At 44.4% G+C, this 19,323-nt stretch overlaps 1 protein-coding gene across 1 annotated transcript in view; it reads right to left on the reverse strand.

The window, feature by feature from the left end:
- LOC115471372 (Fanconi anemia group A protein-like) overlaps positions 1-19,323 on the reverse strand; it is a 138,234-nt gene that overhangs the window by 19,516 nt on the left and 99,395 nt on the right. Inside the window, exons 33-38 of the mRNA XM_030205070.1 lie at positions 16,953-17,058; positions 15,988-16,047; positions 12,721-12,825; positions 12,427-12,539; positions 11,039-11,180; positions 664-726 (exon numbers count right to left, since the gene is read on the reverse strand). Coding sequence (XP_030060930.1) covers positions 664-726; positions 11,039-11,180; positions 12,427-12,539; positions 12,721-12,825; positions 15,988-16,047; positions 16,953-17,058 — 589 coding nt within the window. The remainder of the gene's footprint in view (positions 1-663; positions 727-11,038; positions 11,181-12,426; positions 12,540-12,720; positions 12,826-15,987; positions 16,048-16,952; positions 17,059-19,323) is intronic.

A 19,323-nucleotide genomic window follows, 5' to 3' on the forward strand; every position in this document is an offset into this window, starting at 1 on the left:
GAATTCTATAAAATACACTACAAATTGTGTACTTCAGTCCTACGTGCACAACCACTATCCATCCAATGAGCTTTACTCGCTGGTGTGGACTGAATGTATCTTTAGCATTAAGGAGACATATTGTGCCATCATTAAATACACTCAGCTAAAAGAAATACTTCAACAAAGATATTGAAATCCTCTCTTCTTTCTCACACTAGACCTCTCACAGTGCTCTGAAGAGTTTGACAAGATACAGCCACCAATGATGACGTGTTAAAGCAAAGGGAGTGAGGGAGTGGCCTGTCTGACATGCAGGTACACAGCTAAGCCATACATGCTTTATTCAGACGTGTCACAGTGCTCTGTTGCTGTAACCTCCCAGGACTAGTCACTTGGGCAGATATAAATGTGAGCTATAAACAGATAAAGCCAATTGCTCAGAATAACTGGCAGTCAGTAGAGCAAGCAGGTACAATGACCTTTTCCAGAGCTTGCTGCTGGATTCATTCTAAAGATCACCAGAGATGACATATATTATAATAACCCAGCTGTAGGAAGAAAAGGCCATGTAGGCTGCACTACTTTGATTTAATCTCACACTCTCTCATGTGTATTTTCAGTGAATACTGGTTACGGTACAGATGTACTGGGTGCAGCCTATCACTAGAGTACTGGGCTTACCTTTGGCACAACCTTTGCAGAAATGAGATCCATAATGCAGAAAAACAGCAGACAAATCAAGATCTACCAAATAAAACAAAAGACCATTAGTAATTTATCACCAAATAAATAAAGGAGGAGAAGGAGAAATTAGATCTTACCTGCTAATTTGCTTTCCTTTAGTCCCTCCGGACCGGACCAGGATTGGACTGATGGGTTGTGCTCGCCTACCAGCAGGTGGAGACTGAGAAAAAACTCTGACTCTAGAGAGCCAATAGGAGCCCTGGCCATGTGACCTTAGCCTCAGTATTTGAATAACAAAGCAGGAAAGAAAGAAAGACCTTCTGTGCCGTATGGAATCCTAGCAGCCACAAAGCACTCGGCAATGCCAAGTATCAGAGCTCACCAGCAACTCTCACCAGAGAAGTGGTATGGCCCGATATGTATTACAGCTCACCAGCAACTCTCACCAGAGAAGTGGTATGGCTCACTTGTACTATAGCTCACCAGCAACTCTCCCCAGAGAAGTGGTATGGCTCACGTATAATATAGCTCACCCGCAACTCTCACCAGAGAAGTGGTATGGCCCACTTAAGATTTTATATATATTCCATCAACTGAGCTTACCAGCAACTCTCACCAGAAAAGTGGTAAATCATATTTAAGGTTTTATAGATATTCCAGCAACTGAGCTCAGCCACAACTCTCACCAGAGAAGTGGTATGGCGTATTTAAGGTTTTATAGATAGATTCCAGCAATTGAGCTCACCAGCAACCACCAGAGAAGTGATATAGACCACGTAAAGTTCTGTATATATATAGTATTGTTCCACGAATCGTAAAGGAATGAATACACTTCCTACTGAATACACTTCCTACTTAATAAAAGAAGCTAAAGAGTAGAGAGAACATGGGAGGGGCCTGGTCCGGTCCAGAGGGACTAAAGGAAAGCAAATTAGCAGGTAAGATCTAATTTCTCCTTCCTTAGCGTCCCTCCGGACTGGACCAGGATTGGACTGATGGGAAGTACCAAAGCAGTAATCTGAAGGGAGGGACCCTATGAAAACTGCAGAGAAATGTTCATGCTGCATAGGCCACCTGGCGACAACTAACATGTAGTGTGTCCCAATGAGCAAAATAAAATGAAACTAGGACTAAGTTGCCAACTTACCAATGTGCACCGAGAGCACCAAAAATCGCCGTAGTAAGAATAGAGCCCGCTTCTGAAGTTGTGGAATATGTTGTAATACGCTGTGGAACTGCCCTCTCAGCGAGAAGAGAAATAGACATTCTCATTTCCTTGATCCTTCGCGATATAGCGGGTTAGAAACAATGAAAAACTTTTACGCCTACTGGCTAGAAGGACAAAACCAATAAGAAAAAACCGATTGGGAAAGGTGAAAACTTTAAACTACAGCAGACCGAAAAGAAGTTACCAACCGTAGAAGTATTCCACACATAGATCTACTTGCTGCAATGGTTACTAGGAAACACTGCTTGAAGAGGAAAACTTTATAGAAAAAGTTATGGCTACTAGAAAACAGAACTTTAAGAGTCTGTTCACCTAGTTCACCTAGCTGGTGGACGAAGCGGGGGGTACAGGTGCAGGACTCCTTTAAGAAACCGCTTTGACAGTGGATGCTGCATAAGCGTGCGGTTGTCAACAGTATCATGCATCACTGATAGCTGCCAAATGAACTCTAATGGATGAGCAAGACAGACAAGATTTCGCAAGATGCAGAAGACATTCCAAAACATGCAAAATGGATACTGTTTGTGGAATGAAGTGGCGAGAGGAGCACCACAGAGTGAACTGTCGCCACTTTGATTCATAGGACTTTAATGTAGATTTCTGTCTGGAAGCAATTAAAACTTGAAGTACTTCCTGCGAAAATATCAAAGATGTTGCGGACCCAGTAACCACGCCATAAGTTTGAGTGACTGGGGGTCCGGATGTAGAAGGATGCCTTGGTTCTGCGTAAACACCTAGTGAGATAACGGAAGAAACGCATAAAGAAGGTTGAAAAACCCCTGCTGGACGTTGGCATCTGTCCCTGTCTCCGTCAAGACTGCTGCTGAACGGAAGAAGCAAGAAATGTTCGTGAGCCTGAAGGCAAAAAGAGATAGCCCTGAAGTGTCGCAGTGAGGAAGTAAGGCTGAAAAAATGAGAGTCCATTCACCTAAATGCAGGGTGACACAACTAAGAAAAAATGAGTACAAACTCAAGAGTATACTCTTAACTCCTCCTTGGCGGATGACATAACCCATTGCCATGGCAAGGACCAACATAGCTCTCTCCGCCTTGTTTGTCAGTAGGGAAAACAAAATTCACCCGAAGGTAAAACGAATTGCTGAGGTCCCCCAGAAAAAAAATATATACAAACAAGCTTCTGCCAAAAAGTGTACTGCACGAAGCATCCCAATGACAGAACTAAGGTTCTTGAGGTAACTAGATGACACTTAAATAGCGCGATTGATGACCCTGAGATTCGCAATAGGATGAAGGAAAATTCCTTCTTGGGCATTAGAAAGTAAAATTGCATTCTGCAGAATAGAGCGAGGAAATGGCCGAAGGCCCAAGGTCACCAAGAAAAATATAAACTGGGATGTTTGCAGAGGAGACAAAAGACTGTGCGCCAACCTGACTAAACAAAGAGAAAATCAGAGATATCTGATGAGAGATCAAATGAGAGATCAAATGAGAGGCCTGGCTACAATCACCACCCAACCTAGAGACTGTAAGAAATGCAACACCCGGTGCGTGACCTGAGAACTCTGCTGATAAGACTTTCTCCAATTAGGCAGTCGTCTAGGTAAGAATGAAATGACCCTAAGAGCGCAATGAACATCCTCTTAGATCTATAAAAGAACGGAAGAGAGAGTACTGCTGAAAATGACCGGTTAATGCATAAGCAAAAAACTAGCCATTCTCTGGATCCTGAGGAGAAGAGGAAGGGTGACCAAGGACACCAGTTAAATAGGGCTACAAACTCCAACCCTATCTCTATGGCGTTCCATAGTTGGGTAAGTTCTGAATATAGAAAGTTCTGAATATAGGAGTCCACCAGCTATGGTAGTACGCTCCGGACAGAAAAACATTGTCCCAGTATGAACGTCTGATTCACCGGCCTGTAATTTCTTGGATCTCCCTAATCCACATACCACTAATTCACGTACCACGGTCATGCGTCCTCCCTCACTGAGATGTAGATTGTAAGCTCCTTTGAGCAGGGAACGTCCTTCTTTGTTAATTTGTACAGCGCTGCGTAACCCTAGTAGCGCTCTAGAAATGTTAAGTAGTAGTAGTAGTACCAGACTCACACCCAATAGATATGAATGTTGAGCTTGTTTTTAAGGTTAAAACACCGAACCTAGGCCCAGGGTCCCCAGTGTTCCTAGTGGTGAACAGCCATGGCAAATATTGTATGCGTTAGTTTGCAGAATTACTGCAAAGCCTTGCTTTTGGAGCAGAGATTTCTCTCGTGAGAGGTTTTTTTTTTTTTTTTCCTTTAATGCTGTTCTGGCTGTAGAAAGGTGGACATTTGAGCTTCCCCAGAATGGCAAAACTTATGTACCTATGCCCATTAGATATGAATGCTGGACTTGATGGACTTTAGGCCTTACCCAGCATAACCATACTTATGTACCTATGGCATAAATACACAGGAAGTGAGTGAATCCCCTTCCAATTGAAAGAACACTCTGGAGTGAAGGCGCATAGAATGAAAATGAAAAAGGACAAACTTGGAAATTACCTGTAACGAAAAAAGTGAAGTTGTGCCACAGCCACTTGGTGAAGGCAGTGTAGACAAGACTGTATCTGAATTCAAGAAAGCTTGATATAACATCAGGTCTCTAAGGAAGAGGAAGAGATAGCAGATGGTATGTATAGGCATACTGGACCAAACCAGGATGTTTATAATCTGCCAATGCTGAACTGATAGAGTAGAGACAAACACGAGTAGATGGTTTGAGGACCGTCCACTATCTTTAAGTGAAAGGATGACTTTATTCTCTAAGTGACCATTAGGCATATTTTCAAAGCACTTAGCCTTCCAAAGTTCCATAGGTTTCTATAGAACTTTGGAAGGCTAAGTGCTTTGAAAATATGCCTCCATATGTCCTGTAAAAACCAGAAGAAAGCTAAAATGAAATATGAGAGGCTTCAAGGCAGTTGGAAAAGAAGGGAAGACATGAATAAAGCATGCCTGCTAAGGCAGCTGAGTGATTGGAAGCTTGGTAGACAGGACTGTCCCTCAGAGAATATGAAAGAGCTGATATATCCCTATGGCATCTGAACAATATACTGTATGCCTCTAGAGAAGGCTTCTTAAAGTCGGAAAAAGAAAGCACTGTATAACACTACAGCCATTGAGAGTGATTGTCTGTTAAGTTCTTAAAACACTATATAACATCATAGGCATGGAGTAAAATGCTTGAAAGGAACTAAGATATTATGGTCAGAATTGCAAAGTATCAATCAATTGACTCTTAGACAATGTAGTCCTATTCACCAGGGAATGAGACAGACAGAAATTTACTCTATGCCTATAGAGAAAGTTTCTAAAGTTCTTAAAACACTGTATAATACTACAGCTATTGAGGAAAATGCTTGAAATGAATTATGATATTATGATAAGATGTAGATTTTCCACCAGGCAATGAAAAATGACTGAACACCAGAAAAAACTAGTGTTAACAGCCCCGTGATACATAGAAATTTAAAAGAAGAAAAGCTTGTTATATATCCATATATGAAAGGAGCCCCCTTTCAACCAAATATTGCCTGCTGATGTGAAGAGCATTTTAGAATACGCCGTTCAGCACATACAAAAGTGTACACATCTTGGAGCCGAACTGCTCTATGAACTGCAGCCTTACCTTCAGCAGAGAGATCCCTGACTGATAAGATGGAGGGAGAAACAAAATGGCCGCCGTTCGCGCCACTGGCCCCGTGGCGATCGTCGACAGCGCGCCCGACACCTCCGAACAAGCGGAGCCCAGTGGAACGGCGAAGAAACAACAGCCGGCGAAAAAGGCCCCGAAAAAACCGGAGGCAGCACCGGACCCGAAGAAACCTTGAAGGGAGAGCAAAATTTACACGTTCTGGCTGCGTGAACTGCGCGACGCTGACCGAATGCAGCTGTTTGAACTTTTAAGCCATATCGGAAAAAACAGGTGGCCGCGCTTACGCGGTTTGCAACTTTCTTTTTTATTTTTTCATTTGTTTAAGCTGCCGCCACCAAAACGCAAGAAAATGGAGGAAATTAAATCTGACGAGAAAAATCGCTGTTTAAAGTCACAGACACTGAATTATTTTCTTCTGTTTTTTTTTTTTTTTTATAACCCCTCAATCATAATAAAACACTGGAGCTGCCTGCTCGTTAGAAGTCTGGGGAAAGAAAGGCTGCTTCTTTGAATTTCCTTTTATTTGATTTAATTCTTTTAAAGCAGCTGCCTGTTAAAAGTGGCTGCCTCTCCCAAAGACGGTACACCTTTCCAGAGAAAGGGACGGCCCTTCCCTGCTAAGCCAGGGAGATGGGGAGGAAGGGGGGTGGACTCGAGACACCCGAGTTTAACACCCCCGAGGCTGTCAAAGAAAGAAGAGAAAGGAAACCCTGTCAAGCCTCTAAATAAGATTTAAGGCACAGAAGAATTATCACAAATATCTGTAATATCTAAAGAGAAAAGGAGAGAGACTAATGGGCTCACTTCCTACCTGCTGGGAGACTGAGAAAATACTGAGGCTAAGGTCACATGGCCAGGGCTCCTATTGGCTCTCTAGAGTCAGAGTTTTTTCTCAGTCTCCACCTGCTGGTAGGCGAGCACAACCCATCAGTCCAATCCTGGTCCGGTGCGGAGGGACGCTAAGGAAATGATGGATTTTTTTTCACTAATGCTGACATTCAAGGGATGGCATATTATATGACACAGAAGAACTACATCTGAGCATATTATACACATACATAATTCAAGTCAGCTGAGCCTTGGTATTTAATTTAGATTTATTACTCATTATTAATCAGTTATCATGGACTGTCCCCAGTATTTTACCAATTTTATTCTGCATCCTACAATGGACCACATAAATTTCCTTTCCTTTAGTCTCACCAGACCAGTGTAGAACCTGTGGGTTGTGTCTGTTGACTAGCAGATGAAGACGGAGAAGGGAAAAAAAAAAAGAAGTCCTGTGTTCTTCACCCAATAAGAACCCCGTGCAGCCTAAGATGCTCAGTATTTGTTTATGTTTAAGCTCATCTTATTCAGTAGAAAGTGGTTTACACTATAATAAATCTAAAAATGAAGAAAAAATTCACCATTTTTTTACAGAAAAGCCTAATCAGAGAATGGCAAAGCCAATGTACCATCTTGTTTTTCATCTGAGTTGTACTAATAATACTTATCACAACATATTACATTATATTACTTTACTTCTTATATTCTGCATCTACCTATACAGCTCAGTGTGGATCATAACAAGAAGCAAACAGGCAAACCCTGAAAATTGACATCAATTAATTCATATAAAGAAAGTTAACACACACTAATTATAAAACTTCTTAAAAAGAAAAGTTTTTCGAGCTTTCCTCAAAACTGAAAAGCTCTGAATTTGGATCTTGCATAGAGCCTATTTCACCCAGGCGCATGGTATACGTAGCCAAGTACCATGAGTATTTAATTGTTGCATGACCTACTTCTCATTTGTTGTCGCATGGAGAATAAATGGGGCAGGCGGGTATTTTAATACAGAACGGTTGTTATTTGTTGGATGTTTTGAGGGTTTGCCAAGTCATTTTACTTAACAGTACTGTGTCTAAATTGAGAGGGAGGGTTTACCAGCGTAAGTTGGGGAGGGGAGAAAATGTAAAAAAGTTTTGATGATGGAATATCACCCTGTCTTTGTTTGACATGTATTATGTACCAGTTTGCTGTGGAGTTTGTTGGCACGTTAACATGCCGTATCATCAATAAAAATTGTTGAAATTAAAATTTTATTTTGCTTACAAATTACATTTTTCAGATACCACTGATTCTACTTTTAAGTTTTTCCTAACCAACTGTATGTCACACATCTCCTGACTCAGTGAAATATCTGCATGTCTCAACTAGCTGGTAAGTTATGACCTGATTGAGTCACTTGGTCTCAAAGTTTCAATACTGGCCATCAGGCAGATTTTGAGCGCCATTGCTTGTCTATTCAAAATACTGAACATTCTATAAGGGGTGAATCACAAGAACAATTTTCTTCATCTAGCTCTGTCACGAAAACACCTAGCACTCGCCTGGAGGGTCTGCCCTCAGCACTGCTCAGACCCGCCCGCACCTAGGCATGTGCTCTATATTAGCACCATCCACCCCACCGACTGGGTCCCACTTGCCTCTGGGTGAGTCTCCCACTCTCAAGTTATTCCCTGGTGATTTCTAAGTTACTGGGGCCACACTTTCAGAGGTCCTACAGTTCCTGGAAAACACCCACAGACCCAACACACAAACCACCAGGGTTCTTAGTCAGTCCAGGACAAGAGAGCCAATAAACTAACAAGGTTTATTGTCACAGAATTAGAATAGTGAACCATATAAAACATGGAAAAGTAACAGGCAATAAGGATCAATATTAAAACTATCTAAACACTTTGTCACTTCTTGGGTAGCACCTGGGAAGCTTCAGGAAATTAACAGCTCACAATCCTTGAACAGGGTCTCAGGACAGAGATGTTTACCTTTGTGCTCCCATACTGAGACTAAAAATTACATCACAGCTCAGGCAGGAAAAGCTGTCACTTCTGAAACAGCGTTACTAAAAAAAAAAAGACAGTCACCATCTACTGGCCAAACAAGCAAAATGCATTGGGGAACAAATATGTCATACATTCAAATAAGAAGTCACAGACATAAGTTCCCTGTTTCATCACAGTCTTCATCTGTTGGTGTAGGGGCACAACCTATTTGTCAGGACTGATCTGACAGGACTAAAGGAAAGAAAGTTATCAGGTAAGACATAACTTTTCCTTACGTTTCTGGTGATGTAGTGGATGGCCATTGGATGATGTGGTTCAGTATTTATATAGGGAGCACCTTGAACATCTATGCATTCTGTCATGGAGGGGGCAGGAACCTGCAGGACTTCAGCATTTACAAATGCTCAAGGCCCCATGCTACTCACCATGCATTTCTACAGCTGCCAACTGCTGCGTCATCACCCTGGACGAAGGGAGGGAAGGGAAAAAAGGAACCCTGGAGACCAAGTGTGAATGTATTGGTGCCCCCTAATTGTGCAGCTCTAGGCAACTGCCTAGTAGATGGGATGATGCTGGTTCTTTTCAATATTTTTTAAGCAATATTGCATCAAGACTGTTGGGAAAAGTTTTGGGTTTTTTTTTTTTTTTTTAAAGATGCCATCAAAAATCTGCATCAGGATAGATACCATGGAAGACGTGAAAACCTTGATGCAGGATCTGGTGAAGAATGGTCTAGAACAGGGGCTTTCTACCCAGTCCACAAGACACACCCAGCTAGTCAGATTTTTCCAATGAATATGTATGAGATAAATTTACATGTACTGCCTCCATTGTATGCAAATCTATCTCATACATATTCATTGTATAATTGGTACAACTGCAATTGATTTTTCAACTCTTTATTTTATTTTTTCTTAATTACCATATAGTATGTCTTATTTCACAAGTTGAGGTTGTCTAAGGCGCCATTTTCTCCAGGACTCCTGAGGGAGGTCGATCCTGTGCAAGCAGCCAGGAATAATTGTAAAGGTAGGATGAAAAGAAGATTTGGGAGTGAGTGTCAAACAAAAAGGATTAGGTATTCTGAGCAGGTTCTTGTGTTTGTTCTATTATAGTTGAACCCCTGAAGAGGCCTTCGGGCGAAACGCTTTGCATGCGTTGGGTTTGGCGTACTATACGATACTGGTGCTTACTTCTTTAGGACTACAGCGGAAGATTTCCTTGGGTCCTATATGCACGTTGAGAGTCTTAAACAAGAAAAAGATCTAAAGAAGGTCCCAGACATCAGGAATTGAGTATCACAGCGCTCATGGTGAACTGTTAAATCTACAACCTGTGTTGAAAATCTGTGGAGCAGGATTATTACCACATTCTAATCGGGCGAACACTATATCCATTACTGGGAACTGTATTGAACCTTTTTGAAATGTTGGACATTAGTCATTGAGAATTACAGTGTCCATGATGAATCAGTAAATCTACAACAGTTGTGGAACAGGCTCAATACTGCAGTTAAGTTGAGCAAGACTGTGGACAGAAACCTAGAGATGTATTACATCCTTGTAGAATGTGACCTACTTACGAATTTAGGATAATAGGAATTAGGAATGTATGTGGTATGAGAGTGAGTGAATGCAGACATAAGAAACTTGTGAAATAAGACATACTATAAGAGTTGAAAAATCAATTGCCGTTGTACCAATTATAGGATAATTTAAAGCGACTGGATTGAAATCAAGAGTACTCGTATTTATTAGATATACATATTCATGGGGAATATCTTGAAATCTGGCTGGCTTGGTGTGTGCCGAGAATGGCAGTTGAGATTTAATGCTAAAAAATGGAGGGTCATGCATTTCGGCTACAAAACCCCACGGAAGCATTACACTGTAAGAGGTGAAGTTTTTTTGTGAAGAAATAGAGTTGGATCTGGAGTTGGTCATATCTGATAATCTAGTCAGGAGGGTGCTTGGGTTATATGCAGAAGAATGGCCAGCAGGCAAAGAAAGGTGATATTGCCTTTGCATAAGTCTCTGGTCCCATGTTTCAAGTACTGTGGCCAATTTCACACCTTCAATATAAACTGAATAGAGTTGGTCCAGCAGGTGGATACTAAAATGGTTAATTGTTTTTTATCATACTACATGAGAATAAAGATATGAACACATATACCCTGAAGGAAAGGTGGGATAGGGAGATACAGTGATGTTTAAAAACCTCCAGCATATAAGCATATAGGAAGCAGGCCTTGTTCAATGAAAAGGAGGCTCTGAAATGGGAATTATATGATGAGAATAAAATGGGAAAGACTCAGGAGTAATTTAAATAAATATTTCTTTATGGAAAGGGAGGTGAGAGGACAGAATCTGAATTCAAGAAAACAAGGATAAGTACAGAGGATCTGCGAGGGACAGGAAGGAATTGTAGATTGAAACAGTAGGTATGGAGGGCACAATGGCTAGACCATATGATCTTTTTCTGCCAATATGTTCTCTCTTTCTGTAAAATGGAGAAATTTAGCACCAGGGAAGCCTAATGTAGCTCTATTCAGCATCACTTCTTTGGCCAATCATAGAGTGAGAACAGGCAAGCAACAGTTTGAGCACTGCCTGAGTAGAGGATAAAGATCAATGCAAAGTGTTTGAAAATTCTCTTGCCTGTTCAGTGTTATTCCCCAGACTCTTCACCATCTCTGAAATTCTTCCATGAGCTGAATGACTCTGTATATTGAAATACAGAAAAGCAGCCGAGACCCACAAGGTGTCAGAGGCAATGAAACTTCTGCTTGACGTTAGGAAGCTGGAAAAGAGCAATACAGGGAGAAAAGAAAAACAATGAGATGTAAAGAAGAAAAAGAAAAGAAAAAACAGCAAGAAGAGACAATGTCAAGGAAACACAAGGAGTCAGGAGACAGACATTACGTCGTAACTGCTTACCTGCAATGAATGGAGGTTCTTTGTGAACAGCAAAGTAATTCAGCCACACAAGTGGGTAATGTCATCCCTGATCGTTAATGCATTGGACCATAGCTCTTGCAAGGCTCAAGACAACCCATGTGGAACTTCCTGACAATGAGCGGGAGTTACGTAAGTACATAAGTGTTGCCATACTGGGACAGACCAAAGGTCCATAAAGCCCAGCATCCTGTTTTCAACAGTGGCCAATCCAGGTCACAAATACCTGGTGTTAGCAGCGAAAAGCAGTGGTCTCAAGTGGGGGTTGGATGGAGTGGAGGCTGCCTTTGGGTGCCTTTTTGGGGAGGGTAAGGGGATGGGATTTGATATATCGCCTTTCTGTGGTTACAATCAAAGCGGTTTACGTTTATTTATTTATTTACTAGGATTTATTCATCTCCTTTATGAAGAGATTATGCACAGGGTTAGCGACTTGCCAAGAGTCACAAGGAGCTACAGTGGGAATTGAACCCAGTTCCCCTTGTTCTCAGGCCACTGCACTAACCATTACGCTAATCCTCCACTCCAAGGGGAGGTGTTGCTATTGCTTCCCTATGAGTTACGAGAGCTCTTAATGTCCTGAGCATTTTCACTGGAGGCTCCCCTGCTCTTAGTTTTAATCCCACTGCCCTTGATTCAGCGCTTACGTAGAGAACTGTTACCAGGCCCTACAAGTACCTACTCACTGTTGAATTTGTATTTTCTTTTTATTTCCTTGCTCTGTTCTATTTTTATTTGGAGACAAGGTGCACGTTTAATGTGGCCAAGAAGAAAAGAAGAACCAAGGGGACTAACTACTGAGTTCCAAAGTGGGAAACTAGACACATGTCTAGTACAATATTTCAAAAGGTTTTGGGCTTTGAGAGAGCAATTCTGGTCTAAGAGCCATTGAAGGGCATCACCAGATGTGTGGCTGCATTATCCAGCATGTCACTAAAGAAAGTAAGTTCCCAACTTCTAGTCATATGGAAGAATAATCCTCCCTATCCTTCCATAGCAACTGACTTACGAAAAAGAGAGATCCAATGTTTTAGAATATTACAATGTACCTTTCTTCTGCCTGTATTGCTCCATGCTGGGCAAACACTCACCTGACAGCAGAATGATGGCACATTCTCAACTCTTCCAGCTCCTTTGTCAGAGAAGACCTACCATATCTCTTCCATTGACTGCATATCACTGGTTCTAGTAAGGGCCACCAGAGCTGTAAAGTAAAAATGCATAACATTAGACAGGACTTGAGAAGCACCGCCACAGGATAAAGAGGCCATTTACAAGACTACCAGTTTACAGAATCACAGACAAAACTGAATAAAGACATGCAATTAGGCAGGCATGTGAAACAGCTATAAGAAAATATGTGACAGAAACGTCAACTCCCCTACCGCTGTGGAAGAGAGGATTATAGGACACTTGGTACGACAAGCCGTCAGTACAGAATCGACTTCTCTTGCTGGCTGTTCACAACGGAGACTGCTGCTGAGCAAACCCTGTATGAGAATGAGCAATAAGTGACTGTAAAACATGCCCTTGCACAGCACTTGACTTTACTTGCACACTCAGGATGATGAACCTTCTTCCCCTTTTACTTGCTCACTTACTCCCATGTTCACTACGCCCTGCGGCAATGCTGACACAGCTCATTTAAAGTGAATGGGCTGTGTCGGCATTAGTGCGCGGCTTCGTAAACAGGGGGATTAGTCAGGATAGCAAACCCATCTTCTTGATTTTGATTTTACATTTATGTAGGGCATGATGCAAGCAGCACGCATACCTATGGGGTGGGGTGGTGGGTGTGGTCTACCCCCAGGTGCAGGCAGTAAGGGGGTGCAGTGTGTGGCTGTTGGCTGTGCCAGTCCCCTGCCTCCCCTCCCGGCATCAACTTCCTGTTCCGGGGCAGGGGACCGGCAGAGCCGACAGCTGCACACCTCCCCCTTACTCCTGGGAGGGGAGGGAGAGGAGTGACGCACCTGTAAGAGAGGGGTGCTTTACCCTGGGTGGCAACCAAGCTAGGTACACCACTGAGATACTCTACTTCATAAATAACTTTTTAAATATTGAAGTTTAAATTTGAGATATGGATTAATAAAATACCTGCACATTGTAAATTGGACTGATGTGTGATGATACACACTTTTGGTGTGAAGGTATATACCGTTGAAGTTGCAAATAACCACCTGATGGTCCATTACTCTGTTGATCTAAGTTGAATTAGAAAGTTTTATACTATACTGGGGCATTTTTGTGTTTAAAACATTGACAGAAAAGTTTTTACTGTTAAGCTTCGTCTTAATTACCTTTAGCATGAATCACAAAATTGTAAAAGGTTTTATATTACAAAAATGTTTTAAAAATCATAAAGAGGTTATCTTAAGAAGCATTCAGAGACCAACTACCAACATGATCTCATGTTCTGATAGCTCTGCTTTAAGGAAGATGGTCATCCTATATAATAATTCTCACCTCCAACGTTCTAATGTGCCTGGGACCGTGGCTCCCTCGGAGGTGGTCTGCTAGGCAGTTTAGAATGCACTGATGTCAGTGATGTCACTGACAGCTGATTCCAAGGCAAGGGAAGGAGTAGGGAAACACGCGGAGCGTGTTTCCCTACTCCTCCACCTGCCTGGGAAACAGCTGTCAGTGTTCCCCCCCCTCGGCGCAACACCCAAGCCCCTCTGCCCCGGTGCAGCACCCAAGCCCCTACCCCCCTCGACGCATCACCCAAGACCCTTCCCCCGGTGCATCACCAAAGCCCCTACCGCCCCCCCCCCCCCCCCGGGCACATCAACTCCCTCGCCACCCGCAGCAGCCAATACTAACGCTGTCCGGCCGCTGCTGCTTCTCCTGTGGAGCAGCAGCGGCCGGTACAAAAAGAAAAAAGCCAAAAAAAGATTTTTAACCTGAAACGCGGCTCCGTAGACAGCCATCTGGCATTGGCTGTCGTCACTGCAGCCGCTCCTCCTCTCCCCTCCACGTCACTGCCCCTGCAGGAAGACCCCGGAGGAGCGCAGCGACGTCAGAGGGGAGAGGAGGAGCGGCTGCAGAGATGACAGCCAATGCCAGATGGCTGTCTACGGAGCCGTGTTTCAGGTTTAAAATCTTTTTTTGGCTTTTTTCTTTTTGTACCAGCCGCTGCTGCTCAACAGGAGACGCAGCAGCTGCCGGACAGCGTTAGTATTGGCGGCTGCGGGTGGTGAGGGGGTTGATGTGCCTGGGGGGGGGGGGAGGGGCGCTGGACATGGGTGGCTGCAGGGGGAGAGGAGGGTCACTGGACATGGATGGCTGCGGGGGGGGGGGGGCGGGGAAGAGGGAGGGGGGGGGGGGGGGCTGAGACCAGATGGGGGGCTACAGGGGAGGGCAGGGGAGACAGAAGGGACGCTGCAGGGGGGGCAGGGGGAGAGGAGGGTTGCTGGACATGGGTGGCTACAGGGGGGGGCAAGGGGAAAGGAGGGTCGTTGGACATGGGTGGCTGCAGGGGGGCAGGGGAGAGAAGGGTCGCTGGACATGGGTAGCTGCAGGGGGAGAGGAGGGTTGGTGGGGAGGGGGTCCTGAGACCAGATGGGTGGCTGCAGGGGGGGCAGGGGAGACAGGAAGGACGTTGCAGGGGGGGATTACCTTGATAGCGCCCGTTTCATTACCTACCGAAACGGGCCTTTTATACTAGTCTTTCAAATAATTCTCACACATTCCATATTAACAGCATCTTATAGTGCAAGACTGCTGTACTGAAGCAACCACTTCATGTTGCTGCTTGGTTGCAATGTTCAAGATAGGGGATATTCATAACTCTGGAAGCAAGAGAGATGACTGTAACAGTCTCATATGGGCCCGAACTCATGATATTAAGTCTATGGTCACTGCTACTGAAGTCTAGTACCTGCATATAACCTACACCAAAGGCACTTTGAGACATAGAAGCATCAGTTTGAAAAATACCTTTCCTGCCTTGGTATCAAATCTTGCTCCCAGTTCCTCCAAGGTTTGGGAGGGAACCAATTTGTTCTTTATAACATTGACTAAACAGTTGAGTGACTGCAGAAGAAAGTGCATGGGATGTGACTGGCTCACTCTCTTGGTGAGAGCTTGCTTGAATCAACCATTCATTGAGATAGGAATAAATTTGGATTCCTTCCTGGTGAAGAAAACCTGCCACTACCATTACTTTTGAAAATGTTCTGGGCACGATTGTGATAACAGGAGAAGGGCATGGCTCAAAACGTTGACCTAGAATCTCAAATCTCAAGACTCTTTGATGCGGCAGCCAGACTGGAATATGCAGATATGCTTCTTTGAGGTATCACGCCGTAAAATTCTCCTGGCCACACAGCCACAATCACCAGTCTCAGAGTTTCCATTCTAAAATGAGGAATGCAGAGTGCCCGTTTATGTTTTTGAGTTCAAGGGCTACATTTATTTGATTCGCCGCTTAGGGTCAGGCCATCAAAGCAGTTTGCATATGACAATAGTGATAAAAACAGAAATTACAATCTATAGAAAAGAGCAAATGACATACAACAACATAAAACAACAGTTGCATTACATTGAATGCTCATAACATGAAATATGCTAGATAAAAAAAGGAGCTAAAAGCCCTTCACTTAATTTGCAATTGCTATAGAAAAGGAACCGAGATCTCACCAACAAGCTCTTACCCGGAAGAAGTGTGCAGTGATATTGTAAGGAAGGGCAAAGGCTCTGGGGCAGTAGTTTCTCTGAAAAGGAAGAAACCATAGACAGAAGTTAAACAACTGTACACCAACCTACTACTACTACTATTATTAAACATTTCTATAGCGCTACTAGACTTACGCAGCGCTGTACAAATGAACATGAAAGACAGTCCCTGCTCAACAGAGCTTACAATCTAAGTTGGACAGACGAACAGACAGCTAGGGGTGGGGAAATTGCAGTGGTAGGGGTGATAAGTGAGGGTGTTGAGTAAGAGAGTCATGGTTAGGAGTCGAAAGCAGTAGCAAAGAGGTGGGCTTTAAGCCTAGACTTGAAGACAGCCAGAGACTGAGCCTGACGTACTGGCTCAGGGAGTCTATTCCAGGCATAGGGAACAGCGAGATAGAAGGAATCTAGCACCAAATATGTCAATACTGGGTCAGTGTTCAGGAAAATAGCTGGGGAAAGCCAATGCTTATTCCTGGGGTTAGTAGCATGGCATTTTGGTACTTTTTGGGTCTCAGCAAGGAATCTTGCTACTCTTTGGGATTCTGTCAGGTACTTGTGACCTGGACCGACCAATGTTGGAAACAGGGAACTGAGCTTGATGGACCTTTGCTCTGACCCAATACAGCAGCTCTTACGTTCATGTTTACTCCAGAGTCCTGTGACACATGTTCCTAACCATCCCATTAGAAGTGGTCTGAAACTGTGCAAGAGTGCTGGAACAATCACAGGCTTCGCTCCCTTTTCACAAAATCTTGCTACCATATGGGATTCTGTTGTACTTGTGACCTGGACAGGCCACTATTGGAAACAGGATACTGGGCTAGATGGACCACAGGCCTGACCCGGTATAGCTATTCTTATTTTCAAACTGCTTTCACGCATTTTCTTCAGAAGAAATTTAGAATTGTCCTATATGAGGGGACAGGTCTGAATATCTCACCAGCTCTGTGTTAATGAAGTGAAAGAAATCAGCAGAGCTCAATGTGGTGCACTTTCTCTCGCCACACACCGCAATTAGAATTGAGGGAGGGAGGCTCAGCAGAATCCTGCACAAGAGCACAGAAAAGAATGGCATTAAGAGCTGCAAAGTACTCATCATTTGTTTAAAAAAATTCAGACAATAATAGAAAATAATCAAAATAGCAAATCTGTCCTCCGATAATCAGGGATCACAGAGTGTGGCATTACACTGTGTGGTAAGTATGAGGCTGTCCTATCCGGGGTAGGCCACTAGAGGGCGCTAGGAGAATAGATGGAGGTCGCTAGGACTACTACTACTACTACTTAACATTTGGGGAGAGCCCTGGGAGGTCCACAGGTGTAGGAGGTTCTCCCTGGACAGATTTCTCTTGCAGCCACACAAGTGAAGTGACTCCCCCATGACGTCACGGACCCGGACATATAGCAAAGCTTAAAGCTTTAATTAAAACGTAGCCTACTACGCCTGCGTGCAGCTTCCCGCCTTATCCCCCCCCTATAACCCCCCAGTAGTCACCGCCCCTTTCCAGTTTTTTTCTTCCCGCTCTGGCGGTCAGACCCGTTGACTAAATCGTAGTGCAGCTCTCGCGTTTATTTTTTTATTTTTTTTGTTATTTTTATAATCTCTCCTAAATCTCTCAACAATTACCAACCAATTTAATTTAGCAGCCCTCCTCTTCCCGACCATGTCGGCGAAGAAACATGGCTTTAAACGCTGCTCACGCTGTACAAATAAAATGTCTCTCACAGACCCGCATGACCTGTGTGTCCACTGCCTAGGCACGACGCACTTAGACTCCAGCTGCGATAAATGTGCAGCCATGCTCCCTCGAACGAGGCAGATGAGACACTTAAAAATGAAAGCAGTAGTGGAGGACTTACCTCAGCAGCCCGGTAAGAAGGCAAAGAATAAAAAGCGGCATTGTGAGGAACCCCTGGAAAGTGCTTTGCCTAGCAAAAGGCAACAGTCTCTGCCACCACAACTCCAGCTAGTTGTCGGTGCTCAGACTCAACCCCAGCAAACACCATCCGCTGACAAAAACCAGCATGGTCGTTCTGGGCACCGAAGCACCTCCTCCCCACTGCCTCCTCGGCACCGGGACAGTGCCTCCGATCAGTTTCGGCACCGGGAGAGCCTTTCCCCTGGCCATAGGCACCGAGAAAACCTCTCTCCTGCACGTCGGCACCGAAGCAGCTCCTCCTCTGCTCGTCGGCACCGTCAGGACTCCTCCCACTCGCATCACAAAGCTGGCTCCTCCCACTCATCGCATCACACGGCTGGCTCCGCCCACCTTGTGCATCACAGCCACAGCTCCTCCCCTGCTTCACTCCATCAGGGTTACTCCTCCCCTCCTGAGTTGCAGACTGCTACAAAGCATTTCTCTGACACCTCTCCTCCTGCTCTGGCTCAGGCAATGCCTCTCTCTCCACAGGGCAAACAGCCGATACTCTCTCCTCACCACCATTCAGGAGTTCAGGCAGCAGTCTCTCCTGGGAATTTCTCCTCTATGCCACTGTCCCAATCAAACCAGGATATTCTCCATCTGCTGCGTGCTTTTTTAGCTAATCAAAATCTCTCAGCTCAACAGCACCCCACGACCAGCCAGCACCCACCACGTCCAACGGCAGCAGGGGTTTCGCCCCCGGATCGGCCAGCCCCTCGGCAGCGCTCACGCTCCGAGTCCTTTTCAGACTCTCTGGCTGCGGACAATTTTTCAGACTCTGGCTCTTCCCCACCCCCATCTCAGAGATGCTCCAGATCGTCCTCTCCTGACGCCCACTCCGATCTCCTCGCGGGCTCTCCGGGTCTACCTTCTGACCCCTCTCCCCCGCTACCATCTAAATCATCTCAACCAGAGGATACTTCCTATCCAAAATTTCTCCTCAAGTTGGCATCAGCCTTGGATATTCCCTCCTCTTCTCAACCGGATCCCCGATCCAAGAAATTACAGGCTCTGCGCTATAAGGAGGCACCGAAGGACATCATCGCGTTGCCTTTGCACGAAGTGCTGGCGGACCAGCACAAGTTGGTGTGGTCTACCCCGTTCACATCTCTCCCCACCAAGAAGAGTTTGGATACAAAATACAAAGTCCAAGATACTTGGGGCTTCGGTAAACCACAACTATCTCACCACTCCATAGTGGTCCAGTCCGCCATGCGTAAACACAAAAGCTCACGAGACCATTCTAACTTTCCACCAACGAAAGACATGAAGCTCATGGATCTCATGGGTAAGAAGATGTATCAAAGCTCCATGCTCAATGCCCGCATAGGGCTTCACATCTTCCATTATACCGACTACCAATTCACCGTACTAGACAACTTCTCACGA

Source organism: Microcaecilia unicolor, chromosome 5 (genome assembly GCF_901765095.1).
Source record: "Microcaecilia unicolor chromosome 5, aMicUni1.1, whole genome shotgun sequence".
Taxonomy (NCBI): domain Eukaryota; kingdom Metazoa; phylum Chordata; class Amphibia; order Gymnophiona; family Siphonopidae; genus Microcaecilia; species Microcaecilia unicolor.